General features: G+C 48.1%; 1 protein-coding gene across 1 annotated transcript; it reads left to right on the top strand.

The window, feature by feature from the left end:
- The first annotated feature begins 17 nt into the window (after positions 1-17).
- ZNF142 (zinc finger protein 142) lies at positions 18-22,842 on the top strand. The gene is made up of 9 exons (XM_072122312.1): positions 18-223; positions 1,468-1,781; positions 2,017-2,565; positions 12,393-12,536; positions 13,962-14,771; positions 14,859-15,036; positions 16,788-19,785; positions 19,947-20,052; positions 20,888-22,842. Exons 2-9 carry the CDS (start codon positions 1,529-1,531, stop codon positions 21,352-21,354), a joined length of 5,505 nt encoding a protein of 1,834 aa, XP_071978413.1. The 5' UTR covers positions 18-223; positions 1,468-1,528; the 3' UTR covers positions 21,355-22,842.
- The last annotated feature ends 1,858 nt before the right edge of the window (positions 22,843-24,700 follow it).

The following is a 24,700-nucleotide window of genomic DNA, read 5'->3' as shown; positions in this document are numbered from 1 at the left end:
GGTCACGTGGTACACGTTACTTCCTCTGCGTTCCACCTACATTTTCCGGTTGCGTTCCAAAACCTGTGTCAGCTTCGGCTACTGATCTGCTCCTGAGCCGGGAGTAATGCGGCAGCAGGAGGAGGTGACCTGAGGGGATTGTGCCCTGCAGCCTCCGACATAACTGTAATTGTACGATCCGGGGGACTTAAAGCAGAGATGTCCACGGGCCCCAAAACATCAGGTACTAACGGTTGCCCGGGTAACAAGGGGATGAGGAGAGGAGATCTGCTACCCAGAGAATGGGAGATCCCAATATGTACAGTCCTGGAACATCGGTCATATCTATACAGCTCTATAGGGAGCAGTATTATAGTAGTTATATTCCTGTACATAGGGGGCAGTATTATAGTAGTTATATTCCTGTACATAGGGGGCAGTATTATAGTAGTTATATTCCTGTACATAGGGGGCAGTATTATAGTAGTTATATTCTTGTACATAGGGGGCAGTATTATAGTAATTATATTCTTGTACATAGGAGGCAGTATTATAGTAGTTATATTCCTGTACATAGGGGGCAGTATTATAGTAGTTATATTCTTGTACATAGGAGGCAGTATTATAGTAGTTATATTCCTGTACATAGGGGGCAGTATTATAGTAGTTATATCCCTGTACATAGGAGGCAGTATTATAGCAGTTATATTCCTGTACATAGGGAGCAGTATTATAGCAGTTATATTCCTGTACATAGGGGGCAGTATTATAGTAGTTATATTCCTGTACATAGGGGGTAGTATTATAGTAGTTATATTCTTGTACATAGGGGGCAGTATTATAGTAGTTATATTCTTGTACATAGGGGGCAGTATTATAGTAGTTATATTCCTGTACATAGGGTGCAGTATTATAGTAGTTATATTCTTGTACATAGGGGACAGTATTATAGTAGGTATATTCTTGTACATAGGGGGCAGTATTATAGTAGTTATATCCCTGTACATAGGGGGCAGTATTATAGTAGTTATATTCTTGTACATAGGGGGCAGTATTATAGTAGTTATATTCTTGTACATAGGGGGCAGTATTATAGTAGTTATATCCCTGTACATTGGGGGCAGTATTATAGTAGTTATATTCCTGTACATAGGGGGCAGTATTATAGTAGTTATATTCTTGTACATAGGGGGCAGTATTATAGTAGTTATATTCCTGTACATAGGGGGCAGTATTATAGTAGTTATATTCCTGTACATAGGGGGCAGTATTATAGTAGGTATATTCTTGTACATAGGGGGCAGTATTATAGTAGTTATATTCCTGTACATAGGGGGCAGTATTATAGTAGTTATATTCCTGTACATAGGGGACAGTATTATAGTAGTTATATTCCTGTACATAGGGGGCAGTATTATAGTAGTTATCTTCCTGTACATAGGGGGCAGTATTATACATGATGATATATATAAATTTCTATATTTTCAGTTACCATACCCCAGGCTGCAGTGAGTCTATATTGGAGGGTGTAGCTGCTGCCTTGCAGGAAATGTCGGAGTCCAGGCTATTGGTGGCCACTGATTGGAGTGGACATTCATGTGAAGTGGTTCTCCAGACATTACCAGTTGCTCAGAGCCAGATGGAGGTTTTTCTAGAAGATAATTCCCTGGCTGAGGACAGAGTGGAGCTTCAGTCTGTCTATATCCAGGACAAGGACTCTCCCCTGCATGACGCTGCCCCTGTGAATACGGCTGAGCAGGAGATATTTGGGATCTGTGATGGGGAATGTTGTGATGAGATTGGTAAGTAGTTGTGGCCATAAGACATTGAATAAAAGAGTTTTGCAGAGTGGTTGACACCTGGTACACACTCTGGTAGTAGATGGGGGGGGGGGGGGGACGACATCTCCGTCCATCGTCTTTGGGCCTCCCCGCCACACTGTAACACGTCTTCCCTTCTATGGATAGGTCAGTAGTATATGGGCCTGGACGCACCCTTTAAAATGTCACCCACGCAGTTTCCTTTTTCTCTATACAGGTAAGTCGGCGGTGCCCGTGGCCAGTCTGCTGCCCCAGGACATCTGCCATCAGCTTGGGGATTCAGCGATACCAGAATGTCCAAGAATCTCAATGTCTGAATCCCAAATCCTCATCACTGACCAAGTCATCCGGCAGGAGGAGAACTCTCATCGGGGCAAGAAGTCCGCCTTCACCTGCCCCATATGTGGTACTGACTTCAAGACCCCAAGTGAACTCAAGGAACATTTTCGGGGTCACCCTCCCCCGGTGCAGGACGTCCGGTGCTGGCAGAGCGGCTGCCCCTTTGTGGCTGAAAACTTGAAAAAGTTCCAGTCTCACCTGAGGCGGGAGCACAGGCTGACCCCGGTGACCTGCTCGCACCGCGCATGCTGTCTCCTCTTCCCCGGCCGCGAGGAGATGTCCCTGCACTTCCGCAGCCACTTCCCCTTCCACTGTGACCAGTGCGACTTCTTCAGCTCCAACTCCAAGGTTTTTTCCCACCACAAGAAATCTCACGTTAGTTCTGCGGAGCCTGAAATTAGCCCCGGGCAGGAGGCTCCTGGGAATGGTGAGGACACACTCACAGCCGAGTTATTACAATGAATGTTTTATTTATGTCACCACTACTACACCCATCATCTGTCCTGTATAATACTCTCTGCTCCTCCTACACCCGTCCCCTGTCCTCTGTATTACTCTCTGCTCCTCCTTATAGACCCGTCCCCTGTCCTCTGTATTACTCTCTGCTCCTCCTTATAGACCCGTCCCCTGTCCTCTGTATTACTCTCTGCTCCTCCTTCTACACCCGTCCCCTGTCCTCTGTATTACTCTGTGCTCCTCCTTATAGACCCGTCCCCTGTCCTCTGTATTACTCTCTGCTCCTTCTACACCCGTCCCCTGTCCTCTGTATTACTCTCTGCTCCTCCTTATAGACCCGTCCTCTGTATTACTCTCTGCTCCTCCTTATAGACCCGTCCCCTGTCCCCTGTATTACTCTCTGCTCCTCCTTATAGACCCGTCCCCTGTCCTCTGTATTACTCTCTGCTCCTCCTTCTACACCCGTCCCCTGTCCTCTGTATTACTCTCTGCTCCTCCTACACCCGTCCCCTGTCCTCTGTATTACTCTCTGCTCCTCCTACACCCGTCCCCTGTCCTCTGTATTACTCTCTGCTCCTCCTACACCCATCATCTGTCCTGTATAATAGAAAATGAAACGAGCAAGGTAATGTAGAGAGGAAGGCACTCACCAAAATCCAGTAAAAAGGATCATTCTTCTTTATTGAACATATAGGGATACTCACAAAATATCGGACAGGCAAGGGAGGAAGTGGAGAGTGATGCTACATAAAGGCAACGGCCGTTTCGCGTAGCCTGCGCTTCTTCCGGCCTCCGTGCATAGTGACTATACATTCACGAGGGGTATAAATATTGTGTCAGACAACCAAATTATTCAAAACACCTGCGGTTCGAGAGGCGTGTCTTGCCTCACATAACATATTCCACCAATAGCACGTCTCTAAAGGCTAAAACTCACCCAGGTGCGTGGAGCTCAGCCAATCCTGTGGTGCAATCGCTCCCGTGTAGCGACGCGCCTGGCGAGGCGTCCCATGCCTCCATCCGGAAGCTAGAACGCCGTACCGCCCCTAGCACGCTCAGCTGCTTGGGATGCATCACGTGACTCCCTCTCCGTCTGCCGCGCCTCCCGATCACATGACGCGTTACCACGGATACAGGTGCGGCGTCATCACATCTGCGGATCAGCGGCGAGAATCGAGGGGGGGGAAAGGCGAGCTGGAACCACTGACCAGTAGGGTGATACGAAGCCTATATGAGAATATTCTTGTTGGCATAAACAAGATGGACATAATAACAGGTAGTAGACACAAGGCTGTGAACTATACATATCCCGTGATAATTAAAAGCAAAAAGGTGATGAAAGTAATCGATCATGCACCTGAATAAGTCACTAAAATCACACAGTATATATTTATATTTTCATACGGGAATAGTATTTTAAATATCATAAGAAAACTCCAAAGTCAATTTTGTCATTAAGACCCACCGGTCCCATAGCGTCCGAGCGCAGAATCCATCTGCTCTCTGCTTGTAGCAGGAGGCGCTGTCTGTCCCCTCCCTTGGCCGGGTTTTTAACCACTTCTATGCCTGAGAACTTAAGCGTCCCAATGTCCCCTCCATGTTCCTCTCTAATATGCTGTATGAGACGTGGGGCCCCTGCACCAGTTTCGATCGATCTGAGGTGCTCTTTCACTCTTAAATGTAAATTCCTGATCGTCTTCCCGACATAATATCTCTGGCAAGTACATTTCAAGACGTATACCACGAATGTGGTTTTACAGTTAATAAAACTTCTCACTTTGACTTTCAGGCCCCCAAAATCTACCGTTTTTTCTCCTGAGTTATATGGGCAACATTTACACCTTCCACATCTAAAGTTCCCCACTATTGGGTTTCTCTCCAACCAAGAATTACTCTGTGCTGATCTATAGGCACTACTGACCAATTCTGATCTAATAGTCCTTCCCCTTCTGAAACTCACCACTGGACCACCTTCCGCTAATTTAGCTAGGTCCCTATCATTTTCTATCACGTGCCAGTTGTCTCTGAATGCTTTCTTTATGAGGTCAGCCATGGGGGAGAACTCAAAAGTAAAGGAGAATTTGTTGGGTTTCCTTTTCTTCCCCCTATTACTTCTTTTGGTGTTTCTTAATAAGTCCTGTTGTCTCTTCTCTCTAACTTTCTGATAAGCCTCGTCCACCAATTTGGCAGGGTATCCCCTTCTCAAAAATCTCTCCTTTAGTTCCCCTGCCTGTCTTGTGAATCCCTCCTCGGTGTTGTTAATACGCCTAAGTCTGAGGAACTGCCCGTAAGGAATGGCCCGTTTAACATGCATAGGGTGATAACTGTCGAAGTGGAGGAGGGCGTTCGTAGCTGTCTTTTTCCTATGTACGGAGGTGGTGATCCTCCCATCCTGTATTTCAACCAGTACGTCCAAGAACTCCAAAGCTTTGTCACTTATTGTGTGTGTAAAGAGCATATTCATGTTATTCTCTAAATTAAGGGAGTCCACCATCTCCCTAAATTCATTTTTCGTACCAGACCACAATATAAAGACATCATCCACGTACCTTCGGTACATCTGGATGAACTTAGCATATGGGTTCCTTTCGCTATATATGTAGATGTTCTCAAAAACTGCGAGGAATATATTTGCGTATGTGCAGGAGACGGGAGTGCCCATCGCAGTCCCGTCCCTCTGCACAAACCAGTTTCCATCAAAAACAAATGCGTTGTGGGATAGGATAAAATATAAAGCCCCACAAACAAAGTTTGTGTAGTCCTCTCCTTTCTCTGCTTTCTGGACCACATCTCGGACTGCCTGTACTCCTTCTTTGTGTGGTATTCTTGTATATAAGCTTTCTACATCAATAGATGCTAAAAGCCACGTATCTTGCCAGGTCTGCTCACTCAGGGAGGACAGGAAATCGTTCGTGTCCTTAAGATACGAGGGGATGTCTTTCAGTATCGGTCTCAGCAGCCAGTCAATGTACTGTGACAGCGGCTCAGTCACCGAGCCAATGCCTGCCACGATCGGTCGACCGGGGGGTCTTTCTAGGCTTTTATGGACTTTGGGCAAGAAATACCAGTCAGGCTTCTTGGGGTACAGGGGTAACAATCTCTCTGCTGTTTTTTTGGATAGAATACCCTTTTCTACCTGTGTTCTCAGGAATGTCTTTAATTGTTCTCTATATTTATTAGTGGGGTCCCCATCTAATTTTCGGTATGTCCGTTCGTCGCCCAATAATCTATTGGCTTCCGTCCTATAGTAGGCACTGTCCATAATCACTATATTGCCCCCTTTATCCGCTGATTTCACTATCAGCCCCTCGTTCTTCTTTAGGTCTTCTAATGCCCTGCGTTCTTGTTCTGTCATATTCTGGCTCTCTTTTTTGTATATTAACGCGTCTATGTCTTTCATTACTAGTTTCCGGAAGATATCGATAGTGCCCCCTTGTTGCGGCTGAGGGTTAAACCTGGATCGATTGCCCCCCTTAAAGGGTTCTACTTCCCCCTCTGGTCTCACTGTCCTGTATAATACTCTCTGCTCCTCCTACACCCGTCCCCTGTCCTCTGTATTACTCTCTGCTCCTCCTACACCCGTCCCCTGTCCTCTGTATTACTCTCTGCTCCTCCTACACCCGTCCCCTGTCCTCTGTATTACTCTCTGCTCCTCCTACACCCGTCCCCTGTCCTCTGTATTACTCTCTGCTCCTCCTACACCCGTCCCCTGTCCTCTGTATTACTCTGTGCTCCTCCTTCTACACCCGTCCCCTGTCCTCTGTATTACTCTCTGCTCCTCCTTATAGACCCGTCCCCTGTCCTCTGTATTACTCTCTGCTCCTCCTACACCCGTCCCCTGTCCTCTGTATTACTCTCTGCTCCTCCTTATAGACCCGTCCTCTGTCCCCTGTATTACTCTCTGCTCCTCCTTATAGACCCGTCCTCTGTATTACTCTCTGCTCCTCCTTCTACACCCGTCCCCTGTCCTCTGTATTACTCTGTGCTCCTCCTTATAGACCCGTCCTCTGTATTACTCTGTGCTCCTCCTTCTGCACCCGTCCCCTGTCCTCTGTATTACTCTGTGCTCCTCCTTATAGACCCGTCCTCTGTATTACTCTGTGCTCCTCCTTCTGCACCCGTCCCCTGTCCTCTGTATTACTCTCTGCTCCTCCTTCTACACCCGTCCCCTGTCCTCTGTATTACTCTCTGCTCCTCCTTATAGACCCGTCCTCTGTATTACTCTGTGCTCCTCCTTCTGCACCCGTCCCCTGTCCTCTGTATTACTCTCTGCTCCTCCTTCTACACCCGTCCCCTGTCCTCTGTATTACTCTCTGCTCCTCCTTCTACACCCGTCCCCTGTCCTCTGTATTACTCTCTGCTCCTCCTTCTACACCCGTCCCCTGTCCTCTGTATTACTCTCTGCTCCTCCGTATAGACCCGTCCTCTGTCCCCTGTATTACTCTCTGCTCCTCCTTCTACACCCGTCCCCTGTCCTCTGTATTACTCTCTGCTCCTCCTTATAGACCCGTCCCCTGTCCTCTGTATTACTCTCTGCTCCTCCTTCTACACCCGTCCCCTGTCCTCTGTATTACTCTCTGCTCCTCCTTCTACACCCGTCCCCTGTCCTCTGTATTACTCTGTGCTCCTCCTTATAGACCCGTCCCCTGTCCTCTGTATTACTCTCTGCTCCTCCTACACCCGTCCCCTGTCCTCTGTATTACTCTCTGCTCCTCCTACACCCGTCCCCTGTCCTCTGTATTACTCTCTGCTCCTCCTTCTGCACCCGTCCCCTGTCCTCTGTATTACTCTCTGCTCCTCCTTCTACACCCGTCCCCTGTCCTCTGTATTACTCTCTGCTCCTCCTTATAGACCCGTCCTCTGTATTACTCTCTGCTCCTCCTACACCCTTCCCCTGTCCTCTGTATTACTCTCTGCTCCTCCTTCTACACCCATCCCCTGTCCCCTGTATTACTCTGTGCTCCTCCTTCTACACCCGTCCCCTGTCCTCTGTATTACTCTCTGCTCCTCCTTCTACACCCATCCCCTGTCCCCTGTATTACTCTGTGCTCCTCCTTCTACACCCATCCCCTGTCCCCTGTATTACTCTCTGCTCCTCCTTCTACACCCATCCCCTGTCCCCTGTATTACTCTGTGCTCCTCCTTCTACACCCGTCCCCTGTCCTCTGTATTACTCTCTGCTCCTCCTACACCCGTCCCCTGTCCTCTGTATTACTCTCTGCTCCTCCTTCTACACCCATCCCCTGTCCCCTGTATTACTCTCTGCTCCTCCTTATAGACCCGTCCCCTGTCCTCTGTATTACTCTCTGCTCCTCCTTCTACACCCGTCCCCTGTCCTCTATATTACTCTCTGCTCCTCCTTATAGACCCGTCCTCTGTATTACTCTCTGCTCCTCCTTCTACACCCGTCCCCTGTCCTCTATATTACTCTCTGCTCCTCCTTATAGACCCGTCCCCTGTCCTCTGTATTACTCTCTGCTCCTCCTTATAGACCCGTCCCCTGTCCTCTGTATTACTCTCTGCTACTCCTTTTACACCCGTCCTCTGTATTACTCTCTGCTCCTCCTTATAGACCCGTCCCCTGTCCTCTGTATTACTCTCTGCTCCTCCTTCTACACCCGTCCCCTGTCCTCTATATTACTCTCTGCTCCTCCTTATAGACCCGTCCCCTGTCCCCTGTATTACTCTCTGCTCCTCCTTATAGACCCGTCCCCTGTCCTCTGTATTACTCTCTGCTCCTCCTTATAGACCCGTCCCCTGTCCTCTGTATTACTCTCTGCTACTCCTTATAGACCCGTCCCCTGTCCTCTGTATTACTCTCTGCTCCTCCTTCTACACCCGTCCCCTGTCCCCTGTATTACTCTCTGCTCCTCCTTATAGACCGTCCCCTGTCCTCTGTATTACTCTCTGCTCCTCCGTATAGACCCGTCCCCTGTCCTCTGTATTACTCTCTGCTCCTCCTTATAGACCCGTCCCCTGTCCTCTGTATTACTCTCTGCTCCTCCTTCTACACCCGTCCCCTGTCCTCTATATTACTCTCTGCTCCTCCTTATAGACCCGTCCCCTGTCCCCTGTATTACTCTCTGCTCCTCCTTATAGACCCGTCCCCTGTCCTCTGTATTACTCTGTGCTCCTTCTTCTACACCCGTCCCCTGTCCTCTGTATTACTCTCTGCTACTCCTTCTACACCCGTCCCCTGTCCTCTGTATTACTCTCTGCTCCTCCTTATAGACCCGTCCCCTGTCCTCTGTATTACTCTCTGCTCCTCCTTCTTCTACACCCGTCCCCTGTCCTCTGTATTACTCTGTGCTCCTCCTTCTACACCCGTCCCCTGTCCTCTGTATTACTCTGTGCTCCTCCTCCTACACCCGTCCCCTGTCCTCTGTATTACTCTCTGCTCCTCCGTATAGACCCGTCCCCTGTCCTCTGTATTACTCTCTGCTCCTCCGTATAGACCCGTCCCCTGTCCCCTGTATTACTCTCTGCTCCTCCTTATAGACCCGTCCCTTGTCCTCTGTATTACTCTCTGCTCCTCCGTATAGACCCGTCCCCTGTCCTCTGTATTACTCTCTGCTCCTCCGTATAGACCCGTCCCCTGTCCTCTGTATTACTCTCTGCTCCTCCTTCTGCACCCGTCCCCTGTCCTCTGTATTACTCTCTGCTCCTCCTTATAGACCCGTCCCCTGTATTACTCTCTGCTCCTCCTTATAGACCCGTCCCCTGTATTACTCTCTGCTCCTCCTTATAGACCCGTCCCCTGTCCTCTGTATTACTCTCTGCTCCTCCGTATAGACCCGTCCTCTGTATTACTCTCTGCTCCTCCTTATAGACCCGTCCCCTGTCCTCTGTATTACTCTCTGCTCCTCCTTATAGACCCGTCCCCTGTCCTCTGTATTACTCTCTGCTCCTCCTTATAGACCCGTCCCCTGTCCTCTGTATTACTCTCTGCTCCTCCTTCTACACCCGTCCCCTGTCCTCTGTATTACTCTCTGCTCCTCCTTATAGACCGTCCCCTGTCCTCTGTATTACTCTCTGCTCCTCCTTATAGACCCGTCCCCTGTCCTCTGTATTACTCTCTGCTCCTCCTTCTACACCCGTCCCCTGTCCTCTGTATTACTCTCTGCTCCTCCTTATAGACCCGTCCTCTTTATTACTCTCTGCTCCTCCTTATAGACCCGTCCCCTGTCCTCTGTATTACTCTCTGCTCCTCCTTATAGACCCGTCCTCTGTATTACTCTCTGCTCCTCCTTATAGACCCGTCCTCTGTATTACTCTCTGCTCCTCCTTATAGACCCGTCCCCTGTCCCCTGTATTACTCTCTGCTCCTCCTTATAGACCCGTCCCCTGTCCCCTGTATTACTCTCTGCTCCTCCTTATAGACCCGTCCCCTGTCCTCTGTATTACTCTGTGCTCCTCCTTATAGACCCGTCCCCTGTATTACTCTCTGCTCCTCCTTATAGACCCGTCCCCTGTCCCCTGTATTACTCTCTGCTCCTCCTTCTACACCCGTCCCCTGTCCTCTGTATTACTCTGTGCTCCTCCTTATAGACCCGTCCTCTGTATTACTCTGTGCTCCTCCTTATAGACCCGTCCCCTGTCCCCTGTATTACTCTCTGCTCCTCCTTCTGCACCCGTCCCCTGTCCTCTGTATTACTCTCTGCTCCTCCTTCTGCACCCGTCCCCTGTCCTCTGTATTACTCTCTGCTCCTCCTTATAGACCCGTCCCCTGTATTACTCTCTGCTCCTCCTTATAGACCCGTCCCCTGTATTACTCTCTGCTCCTCCTTATAGACCCGTCCCCTGTCCCCTGTATTACTCTCTGCTCCTCCTTCTGCACCCGTCCCCTGTCCTCTGTATTACTCTCTGCTCCTCCTTCTGCACCCGTCCCCTGTCCCCTGTATTACTCTCTGCTCCTCCTTATAGACCCGTCCCCTGTCCTCTGTATTACTCTCTGCTCCTCCTTATAGACCCGTCCCCTGTCCTCTGTATTACTCTGTGCTCCTCCTCCTGCACCCGTCCCCTGTCCCCTGTATTACTCTCTGCTCCTCCGTATAGACCCGTCCCCTGTCCCCTGTATTACTCTCTGCTCCTCCTTATAGACCCGTCCCCTGTCCCCTGTATTACTCTCTGCTCCTCCTTCTGCACCCGTCCCCTGTCCTCTGTATTACTCTCTGCTCCTCCTTGTAGACCCGTCCCCTGTCCCCTGTATTACTCTCTGCTCCTCCTTATTGACCCGTCCCCTGTATTACTCTCTGCTCCTCCTTATAGACCCGTCCCTTGTCCTCTGTATTACTCTCTGCTCCTCCTTATAGACCCGTCCCCTGTCCTCTGTATTGCTCTGTGCTCCTCCTTATAGACCCGTCCCCTGTATTACTCTCTGCTCCTCCTTATAGACCCGTCCCCTGTCCTCTGTATTACTCTGTGCTCCTCCTCCTACACCCGTCCCCTGTCCTCTGTATTACTCTCTGCTCCTCCTTATAGACCCGTCCCCTGTCCCCTGTATTACTCTCTGCTCCTCCTTATAGACCCGTCCCCTGTCCTCTGTATTACTCTCTGCTCCTCCTTCTACACCCGTCCCCCGTCCCCTGTATTACTCTCTGCTCCTCCTTATAGACCCGTCCCCTGTCCCCTGTATTACTCTCTGCTCCTCCTTCTACACCCGTCCCCTGTCCTCTGTATTACTCTCTGCTCCTCCTTATAGACCCGTCCTCTGTATTACTCTCTGCTCCTCCTTATAGACCCGTCCCCTGTATTACTCTCTGCTCCTCCTTATAGACCCGTCCCCTGTCCTCTGTATTACTCTCTGCTCCTCCTTGTAGACCCGTCCCCTGTCCCCTGTATTACTCTCTGCTCCTCCTTCTGCACCCGTCCCCTGTCCTCTGTATTACTCTCTGCTCCTCCTTATAGACCCGTCCCCTGTATTACTCTCTGCTCCTCCTTATGGACCCGTCCCCTGTCCTCTGTATTACTCTCTGCTCCTCCTTGTAGACCCGTCCCCTGTCCCCTGTATTACTCTCTGCTCCTCCTTATAGACCCGTCCTCTGTCCTCTGTATTACTCTCTGCTCCTCCTTATAGACCCGTCCCTTGTCCTCTGTATTACTCTCTGCTCCTCCTTATAGACCCGTCCCCTGTCCTCTGTATTACTCTCTGCTCCTCCTTATAGACCCGTCCCCTGTCCTCTGTATTACTCTGTGCTCCTCCTTATAGACCCGTCCCCTGTATTACTCTCTGCTCCTCCTTATAGACCCGTCCCCTGTCCTCTGTATTACTCTGTGCTCCTCCTCCTACACCCGTCCCCTGTCCTCTGTATTACTCTCTGCTCCTCCTTATAGACCCGTCCCCTGTCCCCTGTATTACTCTCTGCTCCTCCTTATAGACCCGTCCCCTGTCCCCTGTATTACTCTCTGCTCCTTCTTATAGACCCGTCCCCTGTCCCCTGTATTACTCTCTGCTCCTCCTTATAGACCCGTCCCCTGTCCTCTGTATTACTCTCTGCTCCTCCTTCTACACCCGTCCCCCGTCCCCTGTATTACTCTCTGCTCCTCCTTATAGACCCGTCCCCTGTCCTCTGTATTACTCTCTGCTCCTCCTTCTGCACCCGTCCCCTGTCCTCTGTATTACTCTCTGCTCCTCCTTATAGACCTGTCTGACCTTGTGGAAACCTTCTATGGTTTATAAGTTCCTATATAATATCTCAATCACTTATCATTATGTATCGGCGCAGTACACGCGATGCAGATTATTTTATGTTATATTTTGCTTTTGTTTTATCACTTTTCTATGTGTCTGTTTTTCAGATGTCACCAATCACAATTCATCCGCTGTGGTTAGAGGGCAAAAACGGCGAAAAATGTCACAGAGAGTAGAGATGGAGAATCCAGAGAGGAACAGCAATGAGGAAAACCAGAACAATGCCACGGAAAGTGGCCCGCAGGCTACACGTAAGATACAGGATCTTCTAGCAGTCACCATGAAAAATCTGCTTATCTCAGTTTAGTCCTGAAAAGCCTCTTTATAGGGGTTGTCCAAAGTATAAATGTTCTCCACTTTCCCCTGGATAGTAGATGAGGGGCTGCTCATGTCTATGGCATTGTGCAGGACTCCTCTACAGTCCTATGGAAACTCATCTGCGGGGCTCTATGCATACACTCCTGCTGCTGATCACCATGTTATCCCCTGCAGCTTCATACAGGCCGGGCAGCAGGACCCCTGTTTTTGTTATAGTATGGGGTCCCGCATGTTATCCCCTGTCTTTTGCATTGATCCACACTCTTGAGCTATAGATTGTACCTGCAGCTTTGATTATATAACCTGTCATGTAGGAGAACGTTTACAAATCTAATTAAAGTGCTACATAATTTTACTGCGTGGAAATGGACGTTTAATATCTGCACCATATCCAATTACTATTATGGAAGCAAAGGTGACGCCTGCAATCAATCCGGAGTAAAGTCTAGAGTTTACATGTTACACAATTTTTATTCTTTTTTTTCTAATCTTTTGTGAGTTATGTCTGGTATCTGTGACTCTTTCTCAGGCTGGCAGTGAGCCACGCCCCACTATTGTGACTGACAGCTCTGTGTCTCTTCACATCACTGCTCTGCCTCCTTGTACTTAGGGACCGTCTGCTAATATTCAACTATAGACACATAAAGCTCTTTGTACAGATGGGAAATATTTTGTCAATTTTTTTACATGGTGCATTGTGTTACATTCATGACATGTGACCAGTGACATCATTGCAGGTCCTTTAGCCTTATTATAATAGCAAACAGTTCCCATGTATGTGATTATATGAAATCACAGCAACCTCCATGGAGGATGGAGAGGAGTAGAAGTCCATGGAGGCCGCTTTGACTTCATGTGGTCAGATACGTGCATGGGGTACAGTTTGCTTTTGTTAAGAGGCTAAAGGACCTGTGATGGTGTCACTCTGGTCACATGATATGAACTGTGACCAGTAAGGAGGCATAAGGCTTGGGGGTAGAATTTAGATGGGAGGGGCCGGACGAGCAGGACACTCCCCCCTCTGATGCCAGGTATTATAAGATAACAGGTGATATATGTGGATGTAAGCGAAACTATTTTCAGCTAAAAGAAGGGGGTCAGTCCGTTATTAGGGCTCTATAGGAACCTGTCACTGGCTGTGTATGTGCAAATGTGCTGACAGGTTCCCTTTAAAGATATGAATCACATCTTTCATATTATTGATACAGACAATTACATAATGGTTGTAAATGTGATCAGCAGATAATTATCCAGTTCCGCTCATTTCTTTACCTTCCTGTATCTCCAGTCCAGACGTCTCTGTCTCTGTTTCTATCTCTGTCTCTGTTTTTCTGAACCGTTCATCTCTCTGTATGTAGGAGACATAGAGAATGACAAGGAGCATCTGTATAAGACGCACATGTGCCCGGAGTGCAAGCGATGCTTTAAGAAACGGACTCACTTAGCCGACCATCTCCATCTTCACTTTCCTGACCCGAACCTTCAGTGTCCAAACTGCGGCAAGTTCTTCACCAGCCGCAATAAGCTGAAGATCCACATGATGCGGGAGGCCGGGGAGAAAGTCCATCGCTGCCCCCTGTGCGACTACAGCGCCGTGGAGAAGAACGCTCTCAATCGCCACATGGCGAGTATTCACGAAGGAGTATCCAACTTCTACTCCGACACCTACTCCTGCCCCGTGTGCCAAGAAGCCTTTAAACTGAGCCAAGCACTGAAGGACCACATGAAGGGGCACAAGACGGAGCAGAAGATGCGATGCCTCGAGCAAGGATGTGACCAAGCCCTGTCCGATCGCAAAGACTTCCTGCGACACCTTAAGGAGGCCCACGGGATTCAGGGGGTGGAATGCCGCTACCACGCCTGCTCCTTACTCTTCAGGAGCCGCGAGGAGATGGAGCTCCACCGCAGGAACCATTACGCCTTCCACTGCCAGGAGTGCGACTTTGTCTGCTCCAACAAACACGTCTTCCGGAAACACAAGATGCGCGGCCATCCGGGCAAAGAGGAGCTGCTGTGCCACTTCTGCCCCTACAAGAGCTTCAACCCGGTGGAATACTCTGACCACGTGGGCAAGATGCACGCCAACGAGAAGATCCACCGCTGCAGAGACTGTCACTTTGCCACCGCTCATAAGAGGGTGCTAATGCGTCACATGCTGCTGCACACAGGTACCGGGACATGCAGAACCTTTCTATAACACTAGAGTTCTGCACAACCAGGGACATTAGAATTTAATATTCTCTCTTTTCCCTCAGGGGAGAAGCCTCACAAGTGCAGCCAGTGTGACTTTGTGTGCAGAGACATCAGTTACCTCTCCAAACACATGCTGACGCACTCCACGGACAAGAACTACATGTGCACCGAATGCGGATACATCACTAAATGGAAACACTACCTGAACGTGCACATGCGCAAGCACAGCGGGGACCTCAGGTGAGTGATGAACTCCTGAGTTACATCCTGTATTATACCCCAGAGCTGCACTCACTATTCTGCTGCTGGTGCAGTCACTGTGTACATACATGACATTACTTATCCTGTACTGATCCTGAGTTACATCCTGTATTATACCCCAGAGCTGCACTCACTATTCTGCTGCTGGTGCAGTCACTGTGTACATACATGACATTACTTATCCTGTACTGATCCTGAGTTACATCCTGTATTATACTCCAGAGCTGCACTCACTATTCTGCTGCTGGTGCAGTCACTGTGTACATACATGACATTACTTATCCTGTACTGATCCTGAGTTACATCCTGTATTATACTCCAGAGCTGCACTCACTATTCTGCTGCTGGTGCAGTCACTGTGTACATACATGACATTACTTATCCTGTACTGATCCTGAGTTACATCCTGTATTATACCCCAGAGCTGCACTCACTATTCTGCTGCTGGTGCAGTCACTGTACATACATGACATTACTTATCCTGTACTGATCCTGAGTTACATCCTGTATTATACTCCAGAGCTGCACTCACTATTCTGCTGCTGGTGCAGTCACTGTGTACATACATGACATTACTTATCCTGTACTGATCCTGAGTTACATCCTGTATTATACCCCAGAGCTGCACTCACTATTCTGCTGCTGGTGCAGTCACTGTGTACATACATGACATTACTTATCCTGTACTGATCCTGAGTTACATCCTGTATTATACTCCAGAGCTGCACTCACTATTCTGCTGCTGGTGCAGTCACTGTGTACATACATGACATTACTTATCCTGTACTGATCCTGAGTTACATCCTGTATTATACTCCAGAGCTGCACTCACTATTCTGCTGCTGGTGCAGTTACTGTGTACATACATGACATTACTTATTCTGTACTGATCCTGAGTTACATCCTGTATTATACTCCAGAGCTGCACTCACTATTCTGCTGCTGGTGCAGTCACTGTACATACATGACATTACTTATCCTGTACTGATCCTGAGTTACATCCTGTATTATACCCCAGAGCTGCACTCACTATTCTGCTGCTGGTGCAGTCACTGTGTACATACATGACATTACTTATCCTGTACTGATCCTGAGTTACATCCCATATGATATTTCAGAGATATAACACACAATTATATTGTAATAGAGAAAGCAGAAAGACATATGTAATGGGGTTCTGAAACCTGGTGACAGGTTCCCTTTAAAGGGAATCGGTCATCAATTGATCTAATAAACCACTACTAGTATATTGTCAGGCAGTGTAATGCCTTCTAGTTTTTGTTTCTTTCATGGTCCAGTGCGGTGGCATCATCCAGAAAATCTACTTTGAAGGGAGCTGTAACAGGAGGCGAAGTGTTTAACTCTGATCGCCTCCTCCTCTGTGATTGACATTGTGCATTGTTCTTCATGAGATCTGGTCAGTGATGTCCCTGGATGCAGGACCAGTAATTAAAATGAAGGGGCTTTGAGACGGGGAGAGCTTGACTTCAGTGTTAAAATCTCCGCCTCCTTGACTTTATACAACCAACTTTAAAGTAGATTTTCTGGATGAAGCCACCGCACTGGGTCATGAAAGAAACATGATCTGGAAGGTGTTCAGCTGCCGGGCAACATACTGCTATTGGTTTATTAGGTCAATTTCTGATGACAGGTTCCCTTTAAGTTATAAATGAATTATATGAATATCCGATTGTTTAATTATATCCAATTTGTTGTTCTTTATTCATCAGGTACCATTGTAACCAGTGCTCCTACCGCTGTCATCGGGCAGATCAGCTCAGCAGCCATAAGCTCCGACACCAGGGAAAGACCCTCATCTGTGAGATCTGTGGATTCGGGTGCAAACGTAAAACTGAGCTTCAGAAACACATGCAAGTAAAGCATTCCCAGTCCTCCCAGGTCCCCATGTACCAGTGCCAGCACTGCAGCTACCAGACGAGGTACAAGCAGACGCTGCGCAACCATGAGAATGGCAAACACACAAAGCACCGGGAGTACCGCTGTGCCCTGTGCCCCTTCCGTACCTTCAGTAATACCAGCCTCTTCTTCCACAAGCGTAAGTCCCATGGATACATACCTGGCGATCAGGAATGGTTGGAGAGGTACGCCAGCAAGCAGCAGGAGAACAGAAGCCTGGACTTGCTATTTCCTTACAAAGAAGATTCCTCGGCCGAAAAACAGGCGATGAATAGGAACTGCGCAGCGGTGGAGGAAACCGTCAGTGATCACACCTCCGAATGCTTGCAGGTTGATGGTCTTACTGAACCAGCTGGAAACAATGGGATGTCAGTAGCAGATGAGTCCTTGCTGGCGGCCATTACCCTTGAGCCAGTAGAGACCTGCAGCATAGAAATGGAGGACTTCCCGGTGAGGCTTGAGCTTACCGAATCTAATGAACTCTTAGCCAAAGAGTCTTGTGAAGACCCTCTTCCTACCAGAGAGGAAATTCTCTGTTTCCCTGAGTCCATGGCAGTAGAGGACCATGTCAACTGTGGACAAGATTATGAGGAAGAAGCAGATCCGCATGTGGGGGATGATCAGGAGAAGGTGGAAAGCAGAGTCTGCATCACCGTACAATATAACCAAGACTCGGCCCCCTGCGAAATCAATGAGAAAGCTGATGAGATGCCCGTCCATGTAAATGCAAATCTAGAACTCCAACCAGGAGACATCCCAGTGGTAGTGCAGGAGTCCTGGGCAGATGTTGTGAAGGGTGGTGTCCAGCTGACCATAGTATGCAAGTCTGGCGAACTTCATGAAACCAACGTAGAAGAAGTTGAAGCCACCACCGTTTCTCTGGATGAACCAGTGGATGAGAGCAATCAGCCAGAGTCCATCTTAAAGGCGTTGAGGAAACAGGATAAGGAGCAAGCAGAAACACTTGTCTTGGAAGGGAGGGTCCAGATGCTGGTGGTCCAGACCAACGCTCAGGTTTACAAATGTGAGAAGTGTTCCTACATCACTAAGAAGGAAGGAAGCATCATTCAACACACCAAGACTGGCTGCCATCTGCGGAGATTGTCTCTGGAGTGTAAGGAGTGTGGAGCCAGCTTCAAGCAGCAGAGGGGACTTAATACTCATGTTCTCAAGAAGTGCCCCATGAGGCCTAAAAAGAAAAGAACTTGTCTTAAGACGGCCATATTGGTCGAGAGAGAAACTACTATCACAGATGGTCTTGCAGGTGTAGGCTTAGTTGAAGAATCATTTGAACCTAACGAAGCTTTACCTTCAAGTCATAGTTTATTCCAAAATCAGTGTAACAAAAATATTTCTGAAAGGTTATTAGATAGTGAGGAAGCAAGTGCAGTGGCATCTTTATCCTCCGGTGATCAGAGAAGCTCTGCATTGGTCGTTGAGAAGTACCGAATTGAAGGAGGAAAGTTTCACTGCTCGCTGTGCTCGTACTCTTGCTCCAGGGAGTGCACCATGACATCTCATGTCAACCAGAACTGCCCGGAGTTGCAGAAGCTTCCATGTCTACAGTCTGAGGCCACTTTGAGAAAGGAGGCACTTCTAGAACTAGAGAATACTGAAGAAATGGTTGAAGGCATCCAAAACCCAGAACGAGAGGCTCAAGAAAGTGTAGGAGATGGCAAAAACCTGTATGACTCAACCATCATCCGACGGCTTTCTTGCCCGTCCTGCGCCTTTACCTGCACCCAAGAACGAGCGATGAAAACCCACAAGAAGAAAGGTTGTTTAAAACCTGGCGAGCTCCAGTGCCCCTTGTGTTCTTTCCGATGCATGTCCCCAGGAGCTCTAAAACGTCATCGAGAGCTGCACAAGAAATATTCGCAGAGTCGAGTACAGCTCCAGTGCAAGCAATGCGACTTCACCTGCAAACAGCCGCGATGCATGAAGCAGCACGTGCGCATCCGCCACGAAGGCGTCAAACCTCACTGTTGCCGATATTGTGACTTCAGCACCACCAGGCGTTACCGCCTCGAAGCCCATGAGTCTCTGCACACCGGGGTCGGCCGGATAGCTTGCGATTCTTGTAGCAGAACCTTTGGCACAAACTCTAAACTGAGACTACACCAGAGGAGAGTCCACGAGAAGATGCCCACTCACTTCTGTAAGCTCTGTGATTATAGCGGGTATAGTCAGAATGACGTTGTACGGCACATGGGCAGCTGCCACAGCGGCGAGGCCGTCTTCCCTTGCACGGTTTGTCAGGCGAGTTTCAGCTCTGAGGCTGCATTGAAGCAGCACAGCCTGAGGAAACACCAAGAAAAGGCCACTCATGAATGTCTCCAGTGCCAGTTCTCCTGCCACAGCCAGGCCACACTGCGATGCCATATTCAGAAGCAGCACCCTCAGCTGGACTGCACCGTCTGCAGGGAGACCTTCTCTTGCCGGGAACAGATGGAAGAACATCGGAAAACCCATTTTTCCCACCACTGCCAACAGTGCCAGTATGCCACCAAAGATCGCCAGCAGCTGATCAGCCACTATGCGGAGGAGCATGAGAGCAGCCCCCTACCTGGTGCTGAGGTGGACCAGGCGCCCCTGCGCTGCCCATTCTGCTCTTTCTCTTGCCGACATCAACTTGTGTATGACCATCACGTCAAAGGACACGGGGCCACGCGTGTCTACAAGTGCTCAGACTGTGACTACAGCACTCGGAATAAGCAGAAGATCACATGGCATAGCCGGATCCACACAGGAGAAAAACCGTACAAGTGTCACCTCTGCACTTACGCATGCGCAGACCCTTCACGTCTAAAAGTAAGTAGACTTTTCGAGAATGTGTAATACTGGGGGGAATAGTCTAGCAGGGGGGACCACAGTATGTGTGGGGAGCCTTAATATTTCCAAATTAGACAACCCCTTTAAGTGATTGCTATCAACCTATATAAAGTAGCTTGTGCTTTTTTTCTTTTCTGTAGTACCACATGCGCATCCACAAAGACGAGAAGAACTACCTGTGCCCTGAATGTGGCTACAAATGCAAATGGGTCAACCAGCTCAAGTATCACATGACCAAACACACAGGTAACCCAAGAGTGGTGCCAGATTCTAAAAAACCTTGATGGTCCAAGGTCAGACTAAGCCTTCTAACATTATTCACATTAATAGGAGAATGTTTGTTTGTTTGTTTTTACCCATTTTGCCCATTCTAAAATATGCAGCCACTTTGCAATCGGTTGTGATTACAACTTTACAATTCTCCTCTCCATGGCGACAGACTACAGACAAATGTATGCGTAGTCAGAGCTGTATACGCAAAATAGGACCTAGCTCACAAAGTTGCTTTATTGTAAATTATGGATAAAATGGGTCAGTCGGACGCATTGTCGTCGGGTTTCGAGATTTTTTTTTCCGTTTTGCCCTGAATTGCCCCTGGTTTTTGGTGCACGCAATCAGATTTTGGCGCATCTGTGCCAGCCTGCATGCGACAGAAATCGGGGGGCGTGGACGTCGGACAACCTGACTCATTCGAACAAACCGCGGAATTTAAAAAGCTAATTTTGTCGCAAGCACTCACAGCACTCACAAGAAGAAGGTGAACTCTGGTGGACCTCAGTGGGGGAAGCGACACATGCAGGATATCAGGCGCATGACCTTAGTGAATCCTGGCAGACCAGAATCCTCGTCGGACAACACACCTAGGGGATCGCGAAGGGACGGGTAAGTAAATGTGCCCCAATGTGTCAATATAAGTTGGTGTGGGGGTCCAGGAGGGGGGGGGGGGGGGAGTTGGCTTTATTTTTACCCCTTCCTGACTGTCTATAAAAGTTTTCATGTTGGTTATGAGTTGACCTTTGACCGTACAGCTATGGAGAGAAATTGGCACCGGACCTTGATAGTCTCCTGTGGTTATTTGCAGGTCTGAAGCCATACCAATGTGAGGAATGTGACTATTGCACCAACAGAGCCGATGCCCTCCGGGTGCACCGGGAGACCCGCCACCGGGACGTGCGTTCCTTCATCTGTGAGCAGTGCGGCAAAGCCTTCAAGACTCGCTTCCTGCTCAAAACTCATCTTAAAAAACACAGCGAGGAAAAACCATACGTCTGCAACGTGTGTCAACGAGGCTTCCGCTGGCCCGCCGGCCTGCGCCACCACTACCTCACCCACACCAACCAGCAGCCGTTCTTCTGCCAGTACTGCTCGTACCGGGCCAAGCAGAAGTTCCAGGTGGTCAAACACATCCAGCGGCATCACCCCAATAACCCAGACCTGACCCAGGGCGTCGGGAAGGAGCCCTATCTATTCTCTGTCCATGGACACGATGCAACGTTTCAGCCGATCCCAGAATGCGATGGACAACCTGGAGGAGGAACCGGACATTAACCCCTAAGTGACTGAATCTAGGGCTTCCTCTACATTTTGTTCTCTTCTTAGAAAACAAAAAATTATGGAAATTTTATGCAAATGTGTATACGCCCCTGTGCATCTCCATGATTACAGACTACAAACAATCCTGCAGTCAGGTGTTCCTGTTTTCAGCTCCCCCCCCCTATTATGTTGGGGACACAGGACTACAGATTCTGTTGTCTGTAACCATGTAGACGCATAGGCCCGCACAGGAGCTGTATACAGTGAGACATAGATATTTTGTGTATTGGTTTATTAGTCAATAAAGCTGCAGGTGCAGAGATTGGGGGATGGTCTGGACTGCAGGAAACCAAATTGATAGATTGCACCTGTAATATCTGAGATTTGGACCTCTCGCCTGGGGGGGGGGGGGCGCTGTGAAGGGCAACGTTACCTGTGATTTGCAATAGCGAGGGCTTCCTCTGCTGAGATTCTAGTGTCGTTCTAGTCCACATATGGAGGGGAGAAAGATAAATGTATAAGTGTGAAGCCCCAGTAGATCAGGATGTGTACATAGACCTCCCCTTTAAGAGGCCCAGCACCTCCTTAGTGCTCACAAATTTTGCTCAGTTTTTATTTTCCTTTCATGGTTTATTTCTTTTTCAAAGCCAATAACATGCATTATGTCTAAGTATTTATTATTATTATTGGTTTATGTTTTTTTTTTCTTATTTGCACATTTTTCAGTATTAATCAGACTGGATTTGATCCGAATTTACTGGAATCGTTGGGGTCCCAATCGGCCTGGCCAGTTCCCTTTCATTAAGAGAAGAGGAGGGATGAGATTCCCTGGGTGTTCCTATGGAATTTATAGGGATCATGCGAATACTGCAGCCAGGGTTAGGTATTGTTCCTGGAGGGGTGTGTAATTATACCTTGGTGCAGCAGGACTGTGGATTAATATTCCAGGATTGTAGCTGCTTCAGGTGCATTAGGGGGTGTGTCCTCACACTGCTGCGCTCTGTGCTCTTGAAGCTGAACTTCTCCAAAGCCCCACTCCACTGCACTGAGTAATATCTGTAGCGGGCTTCTGGTTGCATACTACAGTATTAACACAGAGGGGAGTGCCTATAGAGTGTTTCAAAGCAGAGAGCGGAGAGCACAGCAGTGTGACAATACAATCTGCACTGGAGCTGTGTCCTCACACTGTTGTTCTCTTAGTTCTCTGCCTTTCCCTTTGGCTCTGATGACTTTTGACTGCTGTAGTATTTAACCAGAACTTGCTACATGAGCAAATAAAAGCAGAGTGTGCCCCCCCCCCCCCCCAGAACCAATAATTGTGGAACACAAACCATATATCACAGTCCTGCTGCTACTAACAGCACACACAAAGGTCTGATTACACATCTCTCCAGGGACAATGTTGCAATCTACATGGTCACACCTGCTGACAGGTTCCTTTTTAATATTTGACTGGCAAAAATTTTTAGGGGTTCAAAAGGCAGAAAAATAATAAAATAAATAATTAAAAAATCTCCGCGTGTTGCTGTTTGTTTCTTTTCTTCCTGACTATAACGCTGCTGCTTCTTGTCGGTGTATCGGAATATCCAGGTCTTGTTTTTACACATCTTTTAGTTTCCTTTTAGAATTTTTTTTTAATAATTTTATTATGTGATTGTGTCCATTCTAGGTTCCCTATTCCTTTCCATTGCCTTTTACATATGACCTTTGACCTCTTCCACCACTCACTCCGGCACAGTTGGAATATTTTCTCTCGCCTCCTTTATTCCCCAGGCTCTCCGCGCTGTCCGTTTTGGCATCTAATATGGTTTTTTATGCTCTTAAGTGTCAAATGGGCGGTCCCAGGCTCGAGCAATTAACCGCAGCAACGCCCACTTGACAATCTATAACCATATTGGATGTCACAAGTAACGATAATGATTGCCTGGGAATGGTGGAGGCAACGGAAAAAATTCTAACTACGCCGGAATCTGTTTTACGGTGTCTATTTAAGGAATTGATTGAAGTGGTGAAAGTTCCCCCTTTAAATCGCTCTTAGTCTAAAAGCTCCAGGAAATATAAATCATTCAACAAATAGTCCACAACAGAGAGGACGGCCATTAAGGAGAGTGTTCTGTCTGTTTTCCAGTGTAGGACCGTGATCCGCTGTCATCCTGAAGAAGCAAAAAGACAGAGACCGACGTGGAGAAGGTACTTTATTAAAAATATTCCATGGCCAAACAGAAAGACAACATCACACAAGATGCATCTTAAGGGAACCTGTCATCAGAAATTGACCTAATAAACCACCAGCCGTATGTTGTCAAGCAGCTGAGCAGCTTCTAGATGATGATTTTCTCATGGCCTGGTGCGGTGGCATCACCCAGAAAATCAATTTTGAGATGTAAATTGGTTTTATAAAGTCAAGGAGGCGGAGAGTTTAACACTGAAGTCAAGCTCTCCCTGCCTTAAAATGCTCCCTTCACTGTAATTGATGGATTGGATTTGCTTCCAGGGACATCATTGATCCGATCTCCTGTCCGGTGCGGTGCCTGATGTCAATCACATGGGAGGAGGTGTGCAGAGGCAGGGAGAGCTTGACTTCATTGGTAAGTTCTCCGCCTCCCTGACTTCATACATCTAAATTACATTAAACTTCAAAGTTAATTTTCTGGATGATGCCACCGAGCTGGGTCATGATCTAGAAGCTGGACAACATACTGGTAGTGGTTTGTTAGGCGAATATCTGATGACAGGTTCCCTTTAAAGGTCATCGACCACCAGGGTGAAGGACCTGAGGGGCTTCAGGCTCCATCGGTGTTAATGGAGCATGGAGCCCCTCATGCTCATTTGCATACAATCTTCCATCCTGGTGCTAGTTGTCCTTGTGGACAATTCTCAAAGAAGATTCTGCCAAACATGCAAAACCCAAGTCATCCACAGCAATATGTTACATTCATTGCTTATGTGAGATACTGTATTGGTAAGAGAGTATATTACTATGGCTTTTCTATCATTAACTATACCTTTACGTGAACAACAAGTGGCAGCAACACATAGCGGTTATGTATGGATGGTGGAGGGTAACATTTAAAGGGCAGTTCCAGTCATAGTGAATATAGACTCCAATTACAATGTATGGAGAAAGTAACATATAAATAACATTTAAAGGGTATTTGGGGGTCATAAATGGGGGCTGCTGAAAGTTGTTATTAAAGGGAACCTGTCACCAGGGACCTCATTTTCACTAAAGGCAGGTTGCAGAAGCGCATCCCACCTGCAGTGCAAATCTGCCTTTTCTGAGCATTTGCATTACAATATAATTGTGTGTTATAACTTACCTTGCTCCCTGGGGTAGTCACAGGGGTTGGACTTTGGTTTG

The sequence above is a fragment of the Engystomops pustulosus genome, chromosome 8, assembly GCF_040894005.1.
Source record: "Engystomops pustulosus chromosome 8, aEngPut4.maternal, whole genome shotgun sequence".
In the NCBI taxonomy this organism is placed as follows: domain Eukaryota; kingdom Metazoa; phylum Chordata; class Amphibia; order Anura; family Leptodactylidae; genus Engystomops; species Engystomops pustulosus.
Note: the sequence above shows the minus strand (reverse complement) of the source record. Positions and strands in the feature narration are given on the sequence as shown.

Excerpts from the sequence above, each read along its gene's own strand:
- ZNF142 (XM_072122312.1), top strand. The coding sequence starts at position 1,529 with ATGTCGGAGTCCAGGCTATTGGTGGCCACTGATTGGAGTGGACATTCA. Across the intron at positions 1,782-2,016 it reads GGAATGTTGTGATGAGATTG|GTAAGTCGGCGGTGCCCGTG; the intron begins GTAAGTAGTTGT and ends TTCTCTATACAG. Across the intron at positions 19,786-19,946 it reads CAGACCCTTCACGTCTAAAA|TACCACATGCGCATCCACAA; the intron begins GTAAGTAGACTT and ends TCTTTTCTGTAG.